Source organism: Pyrus communis, chromosome 7 (assembly GCF_041283825.1).
Source record: "Pyrus communis isolate YQ-2024b chromosome 7, ASM4128382v1, whole genome shotgun sequence".
Classification (NCBI taxonomy): Eukaryota; Viridiplantae; Streptophyta; class Magnoliopsida; order Rosales; family Rosaceae; genus Pyrus; species Pyrus communis.
Window position 1 is genome coordinate 724,001 of NC_142571.1, and position 19,814 is coordinate 743,814.

Sequence of the window (19,814 nt, forward strand, 5' to 3'; positions counted from 1 at the left end):
TTGTCGTACAAATATTATAATTGGAAGTGTTAATGTTTTTAGCATATAAACGTTAAATTAAAACACTTTATTTTTGTTATCATCTAATTAAAGATCATATTTTTAAAGAGATCTTTCAATTTGAAAATGGTATGGTTACGAGTATGCATAAAACAATGAACAGTTAATTGTGATGATGTTACTTGTATTTTTAATCACATTATTGCTAGTTCATTGTGAAACTAAACTCACACTCTCTTCCTCTCTTAATGTAGATAACATTATTTCTTTAAAAAAAATGTTCATTTGGAGATAATTTTACAAATTATTTTTAAACTAGAAATTTGTCATCTAAATGTAAACAAATCGACATTGTAAGTATAATTAACATATTTAAAATAAATTGTTTATTTATTTGATACATTTGATAAATAAGTTACTCAATGTTATGATATACATTCTCATACATGTGTGATTGTGTAAATTCTTATTGAATTAACGACTCAATTCTGATTAGACCTTTTGCTTTGTCTCCAAAATAAAAAAAAATAAAAAAATAAAAATAAAAAAGCATAATGGGCTAGGGTTATATTAGGCATTCTATATGCCTTTTGGTTTGGGCGGCAGCGGATGAGAGAAAAAGGAGACAGCTCCAATTAGTGAGAAAAGGACCTGCTGCTCCCCTTTTGTTAGTAATCACTCGGTCAAAGATATTGGTGTTGGATTTTGTGGCTTGTGGGAGAAAAGGGATTTTTTCCATCTTTTTCATTGGTTCTTTGCAAGGGATTTGGTATATGTTTCCATCTTCTTTATTGTACGAGTGAGAGCTTTGGGTGTATATGGGTTTAGGGATTTGAGAGTGAAACTGAATTTGTAATATTCATTTTGATTATTAGTAAAATTCCATCGCCGTCTCCGAATTGAACATAGGCTTACACCGAATTAGTATAAATCCTTTAGATTTATACTAATTATTCACAAATCTCACATTTCTCCTTAAGATTTTGAATCTATCTCCTAATGTAGTCCTACTAAACCATAGAAACAACTTACCTACCTAACACTTCATTTTTAGCGTATAACATTAAATTAAAACACTTCATTTTTTGTTATCATCTAATTAAAGATCATATTTGTAAAGAGATCTTTCAATTTGAAAATGGTATGGTTACGAATATGCATAAAACAATGAACAGTTAATTGTGATGATGTTACTTGTATTTTTTATCATATTATTGCTAGTTCATTGTGAAACTAAACTCACTCTCTCTCTCTTAATGTAGATAACATTATTTGTTAAAAAAAATGTTCATTTGGAGATAATTTTACAAATTATTTTTTAAACTCGAAATTTGCCATCTAAATATAAACAAATCGACATTGTAAGTACAATTAACATATTTAAAATAAACTGTTTATTTATTTGATATACTTGATAAACAAATTACTCAATGTTGTGATATACGTATGTGTGATTGTGTAAATTCTTGTTGAATTAATAGCTTAATTCTAATTGGGCCTTTTGTTTTGTCTAAAGCCCAATGTTTGGTTGTTTAACAGTCCATAATGGGCTAGGGGTTATATAAGGCATTCTTTATGCCTTTGGTTTGGGCGGCAGCAGATGAGATAAAAAGGAGCCGTCTGCCGACAGCTCCAATCAGTGAGAAAAGGAGCTGTCACTCGGTCAAAGATATTGGTGTTAGATTTTGTGGCTTTTGGGAGAAAAGGGGTTTGGTAAATGTTTCCATCTTCTTCATTTGTTCTTTGTAAGGGATTTGGTACATGTTTCTATCTTTTCTATTTGTTCTTTGTATGAGTGAGAGCTTTGGGTGTATGTAAGTTTAGTGGAATTTCTTTGCCATCTTCGAACTGGACGTAGGCTTATGCCGAACCAGTATAAGTCATTGTGTCATTTTGGGTTGTTTGTCTTGGCATATTTTGTCGTATTAGTTTATTGGTTTCATATTTGACATTTCCGCACAACAATCCTAAGTAGATAGATTAAGAATCCTTCTGGATCTAGAAGATCTTTTCTATTAAACTTTGTATTACTTGAAGAGTAAGTTTCTCTCATCTTTATTCTTATAAATAAAGGAGGTCGGGGGAATTAACACACAGAAGTCCTCAAGCCTATTCTCCATCTCTCTTTCTCTTTTCTTGTGTTCCCTCTCCCTCTCATCAGTTAAATATAGGCCACAACACTCAAATTATTATAAAATTAATTATAAAATAATAATTTAAATTTGAACGGTTACAATTATACATATATCTATCAAGCTAGAGGCAAGTATAATCCTTATCGCCAAGGCTTTTTGATCAAGTGAGTTGCTTGTAAACACAAAATTCATGCGACAACTCAAACAAAAACACATGTACAAAATAAAGAATTTGTATTAGTGAGTGTTTAGTATTACAATCTTTGTTTACAAAGCTGAATCCTCTTATTCAATCTCTAGGGTGTAGAGTATGTGGTTAATCCAGGTGTCGCGATGACTTGATCTTGCATGAACAGATGTCGTGAGGTTTATGCTCTTGGCAATGGAGGTACAAGCACATGTAGGGTGCTTGGTGGTTCATAAGAGTGACGAAGAGCGCAGTGAGTTTTTTTGAGTCTTCTGGATGTTTAAGACTATTTGAGGCTTGAGAGTTTGAGCGTCTGGGAGAGGATAAACTTATGACCCTTTTTTTGCCTTGAAACCTCGTATTTATATGCTCTCCAGGTCTTGCATACGGGTGAATTTGGTCTTGATATTGAACTTGATTAATTGACGAAAGAACCAAGATTTGATTTTGGGCTTGGTTTGTGATTTGACTTCATCAAATAATCAGTCACATTAAATTTAAATCAACTAATTTGTATGATTTAAATCAAAATTAATCAAATAATTAATAAAAATAATTCATGAATTAGTTTTCGCCAAATTTCAACATGTGTCACTCTTGATGACTCGTTCATGTGTACAATTTGTGAGACGCATGATGCATGTCATGTAAGCCCTGAAATGTCGAAATTTGATATGTTGGTGAACATTTATTTCACCAAAATTTTGATATCTACATTGCTCTTTCTTCGCTTCACACCTATTTTTTCTGGAATATAAGTTGAATTATTTTTCAAAAAAGATAGGAATATAAGCAATTATATATTGACATATCTCAATCGAGTAACTAGGCAAGTTAATTGTTTTGGTTCGAGTTCGCCGGTTAAAACCGTACACATGATTGCATGAGGATTGGTGAATCTGGTGATGCTGACCACCTTGTTAATTGCGGTCATTAATTTAACTTAATCAGTTTACCGCACAAATTTCAAAATTCAAACTCGATCATCTAACGGCAATCAATGAACTAGTTCATCATCATCACTTAATAGGTGACCAGCAAAACTATTCACATAGCTGAAATAGTCACTAGTTAGAAACTTAGAATACGATTGTACGAGTACAGGAGAAAGGTTTCCATGGAGGGTTTAAAAGTGTGATAAATTACCGTTTCAACTTTCAGTGACGGTTTTCAGCTCTCATAAATAAGTTGGCTATTTAATTTCAAATTTTACACGAAATTCAACCCCTTATACATTACAACAAAACATATTCTTCTTTCACCTCGCATCATCTACAAACAGTGCATTCTTCGAAGGGACAAACCAGTTCACAGAAACAAACATCAGAACAAAGTATAATTAACTCCCACCTCTCGAGCTTTAGTTGGGCGAACGAACAAAGTAAATTTGAATGTGAATAAGTAACATTGTCGTTTCTCTGTCTAGCAGTTGATTCCACACTCCTCGATATCTGGACCGGTGATTGCCGTGGTGAAGGGATCGACCCTCACCCACAATAATGAGAAAATTGAAGCAAGGAGAATCGACCACACGATTACAATGGTGGGCGTACGGTTCTGGCGCCCCATGAGACCTTTGAGGAATGGATACAAATGGACAATCACCCAAAAGGCAAAGAAGAGCTTACCAAAGAGGGGACCCCATGATTGGTAACCACTGTTGATGGCATACGATATACCTGCAACAACCCCCACCAAGTTTATGACGAGGAGAGTTGTTGGTGGGATGAGAAGGGTTGTCCATTTAAACATGTAGAGTTCATTAAAGTCCCCGTCTTCGTCTGATGCCTTGGAGGTGACAGTGAAGTTAGTGTCAATACCAGCAAGTACTTTGAGGAGACCTTGGACAACCGCAAACAGATGAGCAGAAACACCACCAATAACCCAAAACTGTTCATTTCTCCACCACTCATCGATTCCAACGCCACTCCACCTCATCTCTAGAATACCAGTTGCAAAGATAGAAAGAAAGAGGGAGATAAACCATATACTCGCAAGGTTGCTAATCTGCAGCCAGAATGAGCCAACAAATTTAGTCTATACACAAATCTGCATGAACTAAGGGAAAAATTATATATTTTATCAATGTAAAGATATTCTATGTCACGGTTTACAGGTAAAGTATATTTATTATGGTGAATTGAGAGGCTCCTCAATTCATAAAACCAAGAAAATTTATCACTGCCTTCCGAAACTATTAAAACAGCAGGTTCGCAAAACGATCAATAGAAGCAGTGCTCTATAAGGCCACAAGAAAATATTAAAGACACAGAAGAGTATGCACAAAGGGCAATTATTGTGATGTAACAAACCTGTGGAATGATAAATTTGTTGGTAAGAAGACAGACAGCCGGCAGTGTACAGTACATGAGAAGAGGTATGGAAGTGATTGGGTAAATTGTAGTGTTCACATACGCAAATCTCTCCAACCATTTTAGCCTCCCACTGTAACCATACCAGATGGGACAATGCCGACTAAGAAGAATTTCCACAGATCCCAAAGCCCATCGAAGCACTTGGTTCAGACGATCTGAAAGATTAATAGGAGCAGACCCTTTAAAGGCTGGGAGCTTAGGCATGCAGTATATAGACCTCCACCCGCGGGCATGCATCTTGAATCCTGTAAGAATATCTTCTGTGACGGAACCATAGATCCATCCAATCTGTGGGAGACAAATAATCATCCTCTTAAGAGTGAAAAAAAATGACAACAGGGAACAGAAAATAAAAGTAGGCCACCTAAGTCCAATCTAAACCAATGACTGCTACTGAAAATCCTTGGAAAGTACATACAAAAAGCAGGAGGAAGAATCAGAATTTATATGAAAGTTGATGAAATTTGAAGTGTCAAAGAGACTCACAGTCAGTGGCATATTTCAACCACACAAAATTACACTAGGTAGCTTAATTTTGTAAATGTCTAGACAAACGAATTTCAAAGGTGATACTAAGCAACATTTGCTATTCTTTCCTCATTGCATTGGAAATAAAAGGATACTGCATAAAGTAACAGAAGCATTAAAAATAATGGCATACCTCGTTTCCCCAATCAGATTTGTCTTCATATCCACAGCTGATAACATGAATAGCTTCTTTAAGTAGAGTTTCTGATGTCGCAGATTGAGGAACACCGCCATTCTCCATCAGTGTAGAGGCAACAAAAACAGAAGACTGGCCAAACCTCTTTTCTAGGCTCATTTGTGACATCAATAATGACTTCTCATCATCAAATCCAGCACCTGATGTTGAATAAAATGTACGTTGAGTGTTCCAACTTATAAAATTAATAACAGGAAGAGAAAGAAAAATCTCCTGCATTGACTCATTATTTATGCCACCTGGAAGTAGGCATTATATGTATTGTACTCTGCCTCCATAATATACAAATGAAATATGAACAAACTAAAGATACAAAACGGAGATTCAAATTACCTTCCACCCCCTCTTCAATATCCTCTAGACTGAAAATTGGCACAGTAGGATCGACATTCTTATTTGATTTCTTTTTGTCTGATCCCTTTTTAATTGATTTTGAACCCTTCTTCCGTGATCCACCACAAAGTGAAGATAGAACTCCAGTTTTCTTATGCTTAGGTTTGACAGGAGGTTCGTAACCATACAAAGCTGTTCTATTGAAGACACATCCAGTACCCACATAAACAGGCCCTTGAATACCATCTAAACCTCTCAGGTTAATCTGAAATCCAGAAGGAAACGGACAACATATTAATCAGTCTATGCAAGCCCATGGTGAAATAAGTAACTGTCTGTTCTGCGGTTACTGCAAGGATAGAGAACTTACATCAAAGAAAACAGTGTTACGATTGGCATATCGATCGTTTCTATCAATACCATCAAACCTCTGTGGGAACTGAACATAACACACATTTTTCCCAAGGTTAGGATCCATTAGAAAGCACATAGCTTCCCTCAAGGCCTTACTGTTATTGATGTAATGATCACAATCAAGATTCAACAGGAAAGGTCCGTTGGTGAGGACTGCAGATACTCGAACCTGCAAGAGAGTTTCATTGGCATCAGACAAAGAAAAAAAACCTAATTCTACAGAGATAAAGTGATAAACCAACTCTAGAACATAAAAATACTAAATACTCACAAGTGCATTCATAGCACCAGCCTTCTTGTGATGTTGGAAACCTGGACGCTTTTCACGAGAAACATAGACTAAACGTGGCAGTTCATTACCATCAGTATCGAGCCCTCCACTTTGGCCTAAGAAAACCTGAAAGTGGAAAGATAAATACAGATCTTAGTACAAAATGAAGTCATATATTTTAAACTCAGCTTCAGCATTCCAAACAAGCGTCAATTAGTCAGTATCAACTTCAATAACTATCTCCCATAGCTTAAAGAGATCTGTCACGTAAGATATATCCACCTGAATCATTCCTGGATGGTCTCTAGTATTATTTCCAGGCCATGGGGTACCATCTTGCATGATCCATCCTTCTTCGGGTATTTTTGTGGCCTTTGCAACAAGCCCGTTAACACGAACTTTAAATTCTTCGTATTCTCTCTGAAACCAAAAAGGAAAGACTACGAGTGAGGAGGAGCACTTTTGTAATGGGGCAGAGTGTTTTAGATGTTTACGCTAAGGGCCTACCTTCATTGCTCTACGCTCTTTGACGAATGATGGTTGAACTTTATCCTTTAAGTAATCAATCTTCTGTGAAAAGTACCATTCAGGAGCCCGAGGCTCAATAGCATACTTCTTGCAGAAAGGGACCCATTTCCTAGCAAATTCTGAAGTTTCAGACAGAGCTTCGAATGTCAACATTGCAGCTCCATCATCAGAAACATAGCAAGAAACCTTGTCAACTGGGTAGTCAACTGCAAGAATAGATAGCACAGTATTTGCTGTCACCATAGGAGGCTCCTTCAATGGATCAACAGTACTGACAAAGATGTCAACAGCAGCTAAGTTTGATGGTTCTCCTTCTCGGTCATATCTGCAACTCAAATGAAATAGGAATTAAACTCAAAATACATGGGCAAACAAATCTGAAATGACACTGCTAATTGACATTTTCAAACGACTTTAATCATTTATGTAACGAAGTGTATTCGCAAAGAAATTTTCCCACCTCAAAGAAAGTCTGTCAAGATATGTTTCACGATTTACAGGGAGCCACTTTGGGAACTGATCGAGAATCCAGGAAATTGCAAACCAAATCTCACAAATGACTGATATCAGCCACAGAGCATAGGCATTGGGCACAGGATTTGTTATTCGATAGTGCAAGAAAATGCACAGAATAATAAGCCGCAGAACAATGACCATTCTGTAAGGATTTATTCTAGAAGATGGAATCGAGACCTTTCTGGAGAGAGGCTGCCTAGCTTCATCATTCCTGCAAAACAGAAAAAGCATCCACATGAAAATCAACTCTTGCTACGATGTAATTTGAAAACAAAGAAAAAAAATGTCAATCGAATTTAAGTGACAGAAAACAACAGTGCTACAGAGCAATACGTAGTATGTTCATAACTATTGCTATAACAAAGGTTTGCCTTATACCAAACTAGCCTCACCACAGTTTTAGATTTTGATTTTTCTAGTAGCAGGAAAGCTTATGTAAACAAGATATGTCACAACTTTTAAGGTTCGAAGCCATGCTAAAAACTGTCAACAAAGAGTAAAAAGAAACTTTGCAGTTTAATCAAGAGAAAACCCACAATAATGAGTAGTTGACAACCAGATCATTGCTGGTGTTAATAAAGTGTTAGACTTTGAGCATTATGTGCACAAATACTGCTGTAGTGAAGGTTTTCCTAGCCTCTCCATATATTATTAGATTTTAAATTGTCTCGTGGCAGTAGTACTTACGCCACCAAGACAAGAAGCAAAGTTTAAATTTCTCTATTTTGACAATCAAACTATTAACAAAACCAGATACAAAAGCAGGCTAACTCAACCACAAAGAAAATGAGGCAGAACCTACAATAAAGAGTCATCCACAATCACATCAGATCTGGCATCAATATCTCCACCGCCTCTTTCTGAAGTGGCTTGGCCAGTGCTCATTGGAATGACATTCTTCTCTTGCTTCATTTTCCAGCCATCCACTCTCTCTTTCCATGCTACATTTCCTATCCCGGGAGAACCAAACTCCCTCACAGGATCCACAACCCTTATATTAGCTGCAGAAAGAATATAAATGACCTTGAGACAATACTGGCAGGAACACATATAGAGACTGAGAACATGTCACAAATGTGCAGAGACACATACGGGATTGATTAACATCTGATCCATAAGAATGATGATGGGCACGCTTTCCAGGACCAACTCCTGGAGATGCCATTGAAAGGCGCTCTGGTGAAGCGGCAGACAGTTCTCCGGAAACCTAAAAATTGGCAATTTACAGAGGGTAAATTCCAGAAACGCTCTTCATAAAGAATGAAAGTAGCTTTCCAAAAGTATTTTGGCCTACCTCTTGGCCACCAGCGAGTAGAGGGATGTGATTGTGAGAAACCTCTTTATCATAATTTGGAGCTGAAACATCCTCTCCCCGGCCATATGTCATATGCCAGCTCAGCATGCGTTCTGCAATCTTTTGCTTCTCGTTTTGATTTTCTGAAGTGTAGTTGAAATCACTGGTACCATCATCAGCAACAGCATCCTCTTCTCTATCACCAAGAATTGCAGGGCTTCCTGAAAACAACCACGCAAAAATAAGAAGTGATTACATACATTAAATGTTTGATAAAAACAATCAAGGTCTTGCAACATTGCACAAATTCAAGTTCTGATGAAAATTTCTTTCCCATAAACTAGCCAAAGAGAATTTACCAACATTTTATAAAACTCAAGTAACGTGGCCATTTTTAGACTTACTTGTGATTGCAATATTTATAAGCAAATAAAGATTAGCTAACAATTTCACTAAATCATGATATTGAAAATAATGAAATTAAAGTAATTACAAGTCTTAAAAACCTTTGTGCCTCTTGTATCTGGTTTTGCATTGAGGGCAAGACTGATTTCCATCCTTCCTCTCGTACTCATAGCATGGCCTGCAAACAGGAAAGGCACAGACATCGCAGGCAATGAATGGTTCCCCATCTGCAGTCTTCCCAACATTATCCCCACAGATCTGGCAGACCTTACCCCCGATGCTCTTCATGGGCTTTGCCTAAGTAGTTAATCATTCATATAGACATAGTTTAGTAATATGCATTGACAATGGCTGCAATGACAGGTGTTGTGGAGCACGTGCTAATCGTGATAGTGCAGTGAACAACCAAACTTAATTACAACATCAATTTGAAAAACTCAAAATCCCCCATCCTCCCCCCAAAAAAAGACAAGGTCACCGCCCAGGAAATAGTCAAAATCTTTAGGGTATGTTTGGGTGACGGACTCTCAAATTCTATGGGTTTTAGGTAAAGTGATGAAAAAATGGATCACAAAAGGTTAGATAAGATAGATTAGAAATGCATCACATGAGTATTACAAAAGCATGTGTGAGTGATCTAAGGGTTTCATGTTGTGCATTTCTAATCACTCCTATCTAACTTTTTGTGATCCATTTCTTCACCACTTTGCCTAAATCCATTAGAATTTGGAAGCCCCTCACGCAAACATACCCTTGATGAATCTAATGCCCCATTTGTTTGCTAGGAAAATGTGCTGAAGACAGACAGAAACTTTCAAAGCTTTCATCACTCGGGAACTGAAATTGCAACACTACCCACTCAAGTATTTCACTCAGAAAGGGAACATCTATCACTTTCGCCCAATTTCTTATCAAACAAAGGGAAAATTGCAAAAAACCAATAGAATGCTTATGATGCTTACCGCAGTTTCTCCTTCTGACTCCATTGCCACCTTCTCCTTTGCTCAGATGTGAACAATGGCTCAAAATTCTTGTTCAAGCTCAACAAGATCTATGCATGTCTAAGATCGCAGTAACTTTTTTCCACTCCAAAATCCCAAGATCTGGATTATGCACCTGGAAAAGGGAAGGTAAAGAAAAATCAGATTTTACCACCTTTTTCAGCAAGCATTTTCTACACCATAGATCACTGAATATATTATACAACTGTGGCAAATTAAAATACGATTTTCTTCCCCGGTTTTCTCGGTAACCAAACAGATTGAAATAAGTGATATCCAGTGGAGAACAGCACAGTCAACATTTCCAAATCTAATCTTTTAATGTAAGAACAACATAAAGCCGAATAATAATGTAAAACAAAAAAGGACCAAAACTTAAATCCAACCAGAAACCATACCTTAAGATCAAAAGAATCGATCTTTATCGCCAATTCTTCAAATCCAGGACACCCAATTGAAAATAAACCCAAATCGATCCAATTCTCCAGCAGATCTCAGAAATTAGACAAATTGGAAAAAACCCAGATGAAAAGTTCACTGCTTGGATCCCAAAAATCAAAAGAGAGAGTGATCAATTAATACACTGAAGCAGACAAAACCACAATTCCAATCACTGCTCTCTCTCTCTCTCTCTCTCTCTCTCTCTAAAAAGTGTCTCAGTCTGTGTATAACTGTAAATATTTATATAAATGTGTGGGAGAGGAGAAAATGGCTTAAGACTTGAGAGGGGCGAAAGGGACAGAGGAACAACTTGAAGCCCTTTAGACTCTGTCACTACCACCGACGCTGTTAGAGACAGAGGTGCATTAGTTGTAGAAGAAGACACATCAACTACCTCAATAATTTCATTTTATAAAATTACGTCAAAAAATTATGTGTTATAAAATTGTTTTAATAATAAAAGTTGCAAAATATATATATATATATATAGAAAAGTAATTATGAAAGGTGAAAGCAAAACTTTACTGTTTGGCTTATTTGGTGATTTGGTCTAGAAATTGTCATTTACATTATGTTTGGATTGGAAAAATAAACTTGGAATTTGGATTAAATTCGGAATTTATAAATTGATATGCACCAATTCCCTTATTTTGATTCATAAATATGAAAATTTAGATTTTCTGTGTGAAAAATAAAATTAGTATTTGGGACCTCCAATTCCCAAGTTTAAATTCCATGTAAATATATGTCATTTCCTAATTTCTATGATTAAGATTTTAAAAATAACATATTTCTATTCAATTTCATTGTTTTTTAAGTTAACCAAATAAGAAAATTTACAAATACTGGGAAATAAAATCCCGTCATTCCAATTTCTGTCATTTTAAAATTTCTTAGTAATCTTAAATTTATTCATCCAAACGTAATGTTAAGTTAACCAAACAAGAAAATTCACAAATACTAGGAAATAAAATCCCTTCATTCCAATTTTCGTCATTCTAAAATTTCTTAGTAATCTAAAATTTCTTCATCCAAACATAATAAATGTATGTTGTGAAATTGATTTTATCTTACTTTGTCAATTGAATTCTCAAAATCTAACAATTTCATCTTTTTTGTTTATTCCATCAAATGGGTATTAAATTAAATGTCTGCTAATGCTTTCAAATAATGGGGGAAAACAAATATGCCTTTGTGCCTTAATGTGGATTCGGTCTCACCGACTCCTCTCTGTTTTATACAACTACGGGTCTAATCCATTAACGATACTCAAAAAAATGAACATTTCATTTTTTATACAACTCTTTATCTTCAACTTTGCTGCTAAAATAATCTCAATTACATTTTTTATGACTCTAATGCAAATCCAAGGATTTTTCTCCATAATTACCTCCCCCAGTGGTTCACCATCCTCTCATTTGTCGGGAGGTAACTAAGTGGAAACGTTTGAACTAAAGTTGTTAAAGATGAAATTGAAATTGTTTTAATGGACAAGTTGGAGGTCAAGAGTTGTTGTAAAAAAACAAAATGTCCTTAGTGCCTTTTAATTTAGGGAACTTTAACGAAAATCTCCATATACTGTTCACTTTAACGAAAAACCACATTTTTACACTAAAAAGTCAATCCTAGTACTATTCACTTTACCCTTTATTTTGTCATTGTCGTTAAAATTCAAAGTTTTCAAGTCATTTTTCATTAGTTTTCCTTTTAATTTAACGTCCATTTGACGAATGCAAAGAAAATGCCTTGATTTTGAAAAAAATGATTTGAGAGGATATAATGAGACTAAATGCAATTTTAAGCTACGAAATCAATATGATCCCCAATCAAACATGCTTCCACGTCTTGCGGAGCAAGCAATGGTTGAGCTCAGCAAGGTATGCATGTCTCACCTACCATTTTAGAGGGTGTGGTGGCACCATTGATCTATTTAGACAGCTTAGTTTGATTCAAAGATGTTGAGTCCATAAATGAACTTCTAAGGTGCTTGTATTATGATCGTCTTACTTCAACTTAGAAAAAACTCATAATCCAACAAATGTCTCTAACTATGATTTGAAGTGGAATTCCCTTTACGGATGAATAGTTACCAAAAGACTATGCATTTCAAAGTAGATCAGAATAATGTGTTCTCCCAAATTCTTTATAGATTGAGATAAGAGAGGGACGAAAAGAGGAAATGAGCTTAGCTTTATGAATTGATCGCAAAAACTACTTCTAATTTATGCAATCACATTCCTAAATAATAATTTTTTTTCAATATTTTTAAATAATATTAACTACAACAAAATTGAATGACGAAATTCAAGAATTTAAAGAAAAAAAAAAAGATAAAAACCCTAAAAATATTGTTAATTGTCACGAAATGTGTAATGAGGCGAAAGGTATTTTCCAAAGAGAAAAAAGGAGAAGCATTCAACGCTGATAGGAGTGCAAAAGGACAGGCTTCGTAGAGTGTCCCTCTTGCATAAGCGCCTCAGCGATCGAAACGCCGTAAATCTTCTTCCGCCGCCTCAACTCGGTTTGGGATCCATTCAGTCAATTAGGGTTCCACTGCAGCAAAAGAAAGAAACTTTGAAGCGGAAAATTGAAATCGATGGCGTCGTTTGGGTCTTTAAAATCTGCAATCTTCGACAGAGAAGAGAGAAAACAGTACTTTTCTCCCCTCTTTTGTGACTTTCCCTCTGTCCAATTGTCCTTTAAATTTTCAATTTAATCTCTTGTTTTTTTGGGAGGATTTCAGGCAGTACCAGGCTCACATTCTCGGCCTCAACGCTTACGACCGCCACAAAAAGTTCGTCAAAGATTACGGTGCGATTATACAATTCACACACACATATATATGGGGTCAAATATAGAATTTGGGTTTCTATTCTGAAGAAATGGCAAAGTTTGGAACTTTTTTATGTTTTGAGTGAGTTGGAGCTAATTAGTGTCAAGAAAGGACCAAAAGGAAGCATTCACAAATAGTGAGCTCTTTATTTGTTGAATCCTAACGTCCTAGAGCAAATGGATGATGAACAGTCTCCTCCAATTAGAAGGAAGGGAGGCTACAGTTGTCCATACAAATATGCACAAACACTAAATTCCTTTTTTTGGTTTTTTTCTTTTTTTTTCTTTTGTTTGGGGGTGGGGGGTGGTTAATTTTGTTTTAATATAACCGTGAAGCATATGAATATCTGTTACCGTTGATGGGGGAGCTCCTCCGTTGATGGTTGGTGCCATATCCTATCAACTTGTGGATTAGTGTCACTGCTTTTTACCATTTGGGATTGTTCATGACACTGCATTTCTCCGTTTGTTATAAAACTGAGCTATGTAAGCTACTAGATCTATGGGAAGGTAGCTATAATACTAGTCATATGCTTAGTGGTACACTTTGGGTTTATTAGACGCGTTGTAGCCATGTTGGATGCTTCATTATGATTGCCATCTGAGTGTTAAGGTTTTGTTGTGTAAGCTTTTTTGTCCATGTGCACGTATAAGTTTTTACCTTTTAAGCTTTCCAATTCATCAATGTGAACATTTTTCTCTCTAAATCCTAATTCCATGGTGTTGTTTCATTAATAGGATTTTGTTGTCAGCTGTTTCTTGTCTTTTGGTACTTTGGTATATGTACAACTTTGTTTCTTGTTCAATATTTTGTACCCCTTTTGCTTTTGTCATTAATCTTGTTAGGTTTTTCTTTATAATTCAGCTTTGGCGACTCTTGATGAATGCCTTGTGTTGCAGTTAACTTTTATGGTAGACAAGAATCTTCACATGTCAAGCTCCCAGTTAAAACAGATCAAGACACCCTAAGAGAAGGGTATCGGTACGGAAGCTGTAGTCCTTGTTCTCTAATGTGGTAGATTGCACCAGCATTTCTGACGTAAATATTTGTTGGAATCATTTAATTATGATAGGTTCATAAGATCCGAGGAAGATGATATGGACCGATCTTGGGAGCAAAGGCTGGTAAAGCGATACTATGACAAGCTGTTTAAAGAGTATCCTTTGCCAATTGCTGCTGTTTTTTCTTCAATTGGGTTGAATATTGAAATTTATTGTTATCAACATGTTTAGCCTATTGATGCTTGTGACATTGATTGCTTCATTGATTATTGCCTTAAACTCGTTCAAGATACTGCATAGCGGACATGTCACATTACAAGAGTGGTAAGGTAAGTAGTTAAATGAGATACAAAATTGTTAAGGTAACGTCTTTGTTTTTTTGTAGTTGGAGTATAGAATCTGCATAAATGTGTTATCAATAGAAAAGGTAAAAATTTGACAGCTATATGCTAGATTTTGCATATCGAATTGAAATTGTCAGAGTTTATCAATTTTACTTGAATAATAAGGAAATTGAATGTTTAATTTGGTCAAGAAAGAAATTGAAGTTAAGTTATGATGATTTTACTCTAATGAAATGGTTACAAAAACAAAAGGTCTGTTTAAATGCTAGATAATACGTTGTAGTTCATTTTTTATTTTTATTTTTATTTTTATTTTTTATGGTATACAGTTGTATATTATGACTCTAATGTGGTGTTTGGAGGTATGGCCTTTAAGTCATTGTTTACACATGATTATTCTTTTTCATGATGTAAATAACAAGCCAGCATGTTAAATAATGTTCTCTGGTTTCTTAAAATTCTCCCTGTAGATTGGTCTAAGGTGGAGGACAGAGAAGGAAGTCGTATCTGGCAAAGGTACCCCTCATCTGGACACTTAAAAACCTGTCTTTTTACCTTCCTCTTGAGTCTCAAGTTTTTTTTCTTTGAGTGTGCATTTAAAGTTGATATTGTTTTCCAAGGTATTGGAAGAAAGTTTGAAGTGTGTGAATCTTCTACTTTCTAATATAAGTAGAATGTCACACATCTACAGAATTAAATTTTGGGCTTAACTCTTGTAGTAGCATGCGTCCTTCAAAATTTCTATGTATTTCTTTTTCCTTTGTTTGGAAAACTGTGGTTTCTGAGTTTTTCAAAACTAAAATTTGGGCTTAACTCGTAGTAGCATGCGTCCTTCAAAATTTCAATGTATTTCTTTTTCCCTTGTTTGGAAAAACTGTGGTGTCTGAGTTTTTCAAATTTATTTCTCTTGCATAATAGTTAAAATGCCACTATATTGTTGCCTTTTAGAAAAACAATAGCCAATTTGGTCTCAATAGTGGTTGGGATGTTAAGCTCCCTGCGTTTCTTTAATCTTCCTTCTTCCACCTAACTCTGATTATTTCCCTACTCTTGAGAAAGGAAAGGAAGAAGAGGCCCATCCACTTCCAAGAGAAAAAAGTTCCACATTTAAACCAAAAACTCCTTGGTTGACCCTGTTTGCTTAAATTTTTACCGACAGCATTCTATGATGTATTATTTTATTCAAATGGTGAATGGAGCTGGAGTTTAGAATTTACTTGATACTGTTTTCTGACAGGGCAGTTCATATGTGGTAACAAACATTGTGATGTAAACGATGGTTTAGCAAGCTATGAGGCAAGTTTCTGCACTAGCTAGTCATGACTAATTGATCTTTAAGTATTTGATGGGATGTGAAATTCATTGAATCGTTTGAAAAGGCGATCTGGTAATTGTGCATTTAATGTTTGTGTAGAAGGAACGTTGTGGTGAAACCGATGTAGCATTCCATGTGAATAATTGTCTCTAATGTTGCTTTTCCTTCCTGTAAACATTAATTATGATTATTTTCATTAGAACCAGAACTATTTTCGATGTTTATATGTCTAGAGGGATAAAGCAACAAAATAACAGAGTAGCTTCTATTCACAAATTAAAACTGCTACGCATTTATCTCAAATGGTTGTGGTCTGGTTATAGGGTTAGATTCTACAGCAGTTGAATTGGTTGATTCTTATGGTGATCTCCCTGTAAATTTCATTGGTTGGGGATGATCAAGTTTTCGAAGAATAGACAGAATTTCCAGTACTAAACAGCACTGTGCATTTTTGCTTGCACTATGTTACGTCTCCTGATACATGTTTTATTCCATTCACGTGAATAGTAATCTCTGTAGAGGTCCCTCTCTTTGGTTTTTCTTTATGACTTAGGTTGTGTAGACTAGAAGTGCCCTAAGGGAGTTGGTGTGTTGTGGTCTAAATCAATAGTTTTGGTAAACTGCACTTTTTGTGGCGTCAAGACCAAAACTTTTCTCCCCTGCTCTGAACTTCTTTCTTTAATGCGGAAAAGATTTTATTTTCTTTGGTATTCAAGCTTCTGGATTAGGAGTCCCAAAGATCACTTTTCCGGCATCTTTTATCTATATTTACATCACTTATAATGTTTTTGCATCTTAATTGTTTTGGATATTATTTTGCAGGTGAACTTTTCTTATTTTGAAGCTGGAGAAAACAAACAAGCCCTTGTCAAATTGGTAACTTGTCAGAGGTTAGTGTTTATTGATACTCTTTAAGGCTCCTTCTGTATTTTTGGTCATTTCTTTTTACATAAGTTTAGTTGTTATGCTGGCATTTAATTTGCTAATTAATTTTTGTTAGCCTGCTGTTAATTTCTTTGCTGGTGACCTGTCACTAGATGTCACTCTGTTCTGTTTGGATCTTGATCAATTGTCTTCCCTTTGACGTTTGGATTAAACTGTTCTCTTAACAGATGTTCTGAAAAGCTTCATTACAAAAGATTGAAAGAGAAAGAGCAGATGGAAAAAGAAAAGAAGGAAGAGAACAGAAGAAAGAGGTCTCAAGTTGATTTGCATCCTTTTTCAAATAGGACTCTTCCTTTTTGTGTGGTATTTTTGGTATGCATAATCTGACCTATGGTTTTTGATTGTACGAAAGATAACCAAAACCTCACGTGCAGGAATCGATCAGGTGACGGTGATGATACTGATAGTGAGGGGAGCAAAGAAAGGAGAAAAGGTTTGCATTTATATCATTTTATGGTTTACAAATACTAGTAGTTTTACATGCTGAGATGACGTCGTTTATATTAAGATTGCAAATGTATGAATATCTTTCTTTAAATTACAGTTTTTTTAAAGAAAATACGTGCCTATCATGTCCCCTGGTTCTACATTTTTTGTTCAAGGAGAATTGCATTCTTTTAATGGGTGCATTCAACCTCAACCTGGCTATAACGACGAGACATCATTCTTTTTATGTCATTTCATACTCATAATCTTCAGCTTATGCCATTTCAAATAAAATTTTCAGGGAAAAAGGCTTCAATCTCCACTAGAGAAGATAGAGTTGATGATGAAGACGATGATACAGATAAGTTTGAAGAGTATCTCGAGGGAATGTTTCCTTGATACTTGCTAATTGAGGGCCATCATATCTGCAGTTTATCTCTGCTCCACTTAGTGAAAGAAGGCGAAGTGAAATCTATACCAGGGGCGGGCTGAAGGATGTCTTGATGTAACATCCATGCCTTCAGTTGAAGGGGCCATGAGTTGCTGAAATTCTTTTGCCCTTTGCCTTTTGCCTTTTGCATCAAAGGGCTGTTTGTGTATTCATTTTTCGTGGTAACCCAGTTTCGAAGCCAACTGCAAGGGGCACGGGGACAATGGAACAGCCATGCCTGACGTTGTTTGTAATTTGAATACAGTAACGATCGAATTGTGTTGTAAGCTAATATTAGAGGAAAATCATTCTGTCTTTCAAGTAAATATAATTTGTCAGAAAAACCAATGAGGTTTTATAATTTTGTTTCGGATTGATTTACATTGTTTCTTTGTTTAAATATTCTTGTCGGTATAAATAGTACAGTATGTGATTTCTACATTCCGGAGTTTTTAACTTAGTGATGGAATACGAGGGAATGTTCTTCCTCAATTAACGTAAGAAACAAATTGTCGTTGTCAGCTGCCCAAAGCACATTTCAGTTCCATTTGGCTTTTTGGTACAAGCCATTGATGTGTTGATTTGATCAGTTGATCCAGACCATTGATGCGTTGTCACGCTACACGCTCTTAGACACGAAGAACTAGTATGGAACGGGATGTTAAAATTGATTCTAGCTTTTTTTGTCAAAGAACAAAAACAGAAATGAAATTTATGGCATTTTCCTTTTTCTCTGACTTGTCCAAGGGGACAAAAAGAAAGTACAAAATTCTTGAGGAGAACAAAGTTGAAGATGTACCAGGACAAGGGACAAGTTAAAAAGGACGGTACAATATATTTGGGGAAGCCTTCACTTTGTGTGTTGGTTCAAGCCCTTAAAACACAAATCCAACTTCTTCTACCTTACACATTATGCATTCAGGCAAACTTTCAAAGATACCAAGAAGTCGTTTCGGGTGTTCTAAATGAGGAGAGACTTTTTTAACGTGTGTGAAACACATGGCAGAGCACCACATGTCATTGTACAATTGGAGTAAAGTTATTTTTTAAGTGTCGCTCCATTTGCATAATGACATGTGGTGTTCCGTCACGTGATTAGGGCATACTGAAAAATCTCTCATAAATGAAGTACAACAACAATTTTTCAAGCGTTACATGTTTTTCAGACTCAAAAATTTATGGGTTCGCATTTTGTTCAGCAAACCAGCACCGAACGGATAGGGGAAGCTTAGGTAGGGCACAGTCGAACAAAAAATTCAAAAAGCAAACGGGAAGACATTTGGCAACTCCCTAGCCAACGTCAAGAAGAATGTTTGACTGCCCCTTCTGAACGTGCATATTCGGCAATTTTCCACGGAACGACAAGGATAATGTTTGATGCACTAGGGACGAACGTTTTGCTCGACTGTCCACGTTTTTCTCGTCCAAAACCCGTAAGCTTTGCAATTCTGTCTTTTATCATATTAGTCGCGCATTTGCAATTCAATCTCAAAACATAAGACTATGAATTTTTCTTATTAACAAACGGTATTTTCTACCATTTAGTATTACAGTTTAATGATATTCATTTTCACTTGTAAATGAGAGGTTTTAGGTTTGATTCTCACCAAAGGCGAATTTGAACATACGATAATATCTATACTAAGGGGAAGAAGATGGACTCAACCTCACGATGAGTTAGTAATAATTTAGTTCAAATTCGCTTTAATGAGAATTGGACCTAAGCATGTAGTAATGGTGATGACTGCTGAAGGTTCAACCAGGCACCTCTAAAAATTAATCTTCTAAAAACAATTTTAGGGCTAAAATTTTCCAACTCCAACCATGTAAGTAAGGCTATGTTTATTCCCCTTCAGATTTTATCACTTTTTGAGGCAAGTTTAACATGTTGTGGGA

At 35.7% G+C, this 19,814-nt stretch overlaps 2 protein-coding genes and 1 non-coding gene across 3 annotated transcripts; 2 read left to right on the forward strand and 1 right to left on the reverse strand.

Annotated features, from left to right (window-relative positions):
- Positions 1-3,440: 3,440 nt before the first annotated feature.
- LOC137735441 (cellulose synthase A catalytic subunit 3 [UDP-forming]) lies at positions 3,441-11,035 on the reverse strand. The gene is made up of 15 exons (XM_068474865.2): positions 10,582-11,035; positions 10,145-10,298; positions 9,284-9,479; positions 8,778-8,998; positions 8,576-8,690; positions 8,286-8,484; positions 7,428-7,694; positions 6,947-7,292; positions 6,722-6,859; positions 6,440-6,565; positions 6,125-6,337; positions 5,755-6,019; positions 5,359-5,561; positions 4,635-4,985; positions 3,441-4,329 (listed from the first exon to the last, which is right to left on the reverse strand). Exons 2-15 carry the CDS (start codon positions 10,166-10,168, stop codon positions 3,745-3,747), a joined length of 3,249 nt encoding a protein of 1,082 aa, XP_068330966.2. The 5' UTR covers positions 10,169-10,298; positions 10,582-11,035; the 3' UTR covers positions 3,441-3,744.
- Positions 11,036-12,768: 1,733 nt separating this feature from the next.
- Positions 12,769-18,299, forward strand: LOC137734621 (folate-sensitive fragile site protein). Its single transcript, XM_088697553.1, has 11 exons — positions 12,769-13,276; positions 13,368-13,435; positions 14,357-14,438; positions 14,530-14,613; positions 14,748-14,787; positions 15,273-15,318; positions 16,040-16,098; positions 16,940-17,007; positions 17,230-17,313; positions 17,437-17,495; positions 17,790-18,299. Exons 1-11 carry the CDS (start codon positions 13,221-13,223, stop codon positions 17,885-17,887), a joined length of 744 nt encoding a protein of 247 aa, XP_088553679.1. The 5' UTR covers positions 12,769-13,220; the 3' UTR covers positions 17,888-18,299.
- LOC137735835 (small nucleolar RNA snoR137) lies at positions 16,467-16,602 on the forward strand. The gene has a single exon (XR_011068737.2). It is a non-coding gene; the product is annotated as a small nucleolar RNA snoR137 (small nucleolar RNA).
- Positions 18,300-19,814: the final 1,515 nt, after the last annotated feature.

Excerpts from the sequence above, each read along its gene's own strand:
- LOC137735441 (XM_068474865.2), bottom strand. The coding sequence starts at position 10,168 with ATGGAGTCAGAAGGAGAAACTGCG. Across the intron at positions 8,691-8,777 it reads TACTCGCTGGTGGCCAAGAG|GTTTCCGGAGAACTGTCTGC; the intron begins GTAGGCCAAAAT and ends GCCAATTTTTAG. Across the intron at positions 4,986-5,358 it reads AATCTGATTGGGGAAACGAG|ATTGGATGGATCTATGGTTC; the intron begins GTATGCCATTAT and ends TGTCTCCCACAG.
- LOC137734621 (XM_088697553.1), top strand. The coding sequence starts at position 13,221 with ATGGCGTCGTTTGGGTCTTTAAAATCTGCAATCTTCGACAGAGAAGAG. Across the intron at positions 14,439-14,529 it reads ACCCTAAGAGAAGGGTATCG|GTTCATAAGATCCGAGGAAG; the intron begins GTACGGAAGCTG and ends TAATTATGATAG. Across the intron at positions 17,008-17,229 it reads AAATTGGTAACTTGTCAGAG|ATGTTCTGAAAAGCTTCATT; the intron begins GTTAGTGTTTAT and ends TTCTCTTAACAG.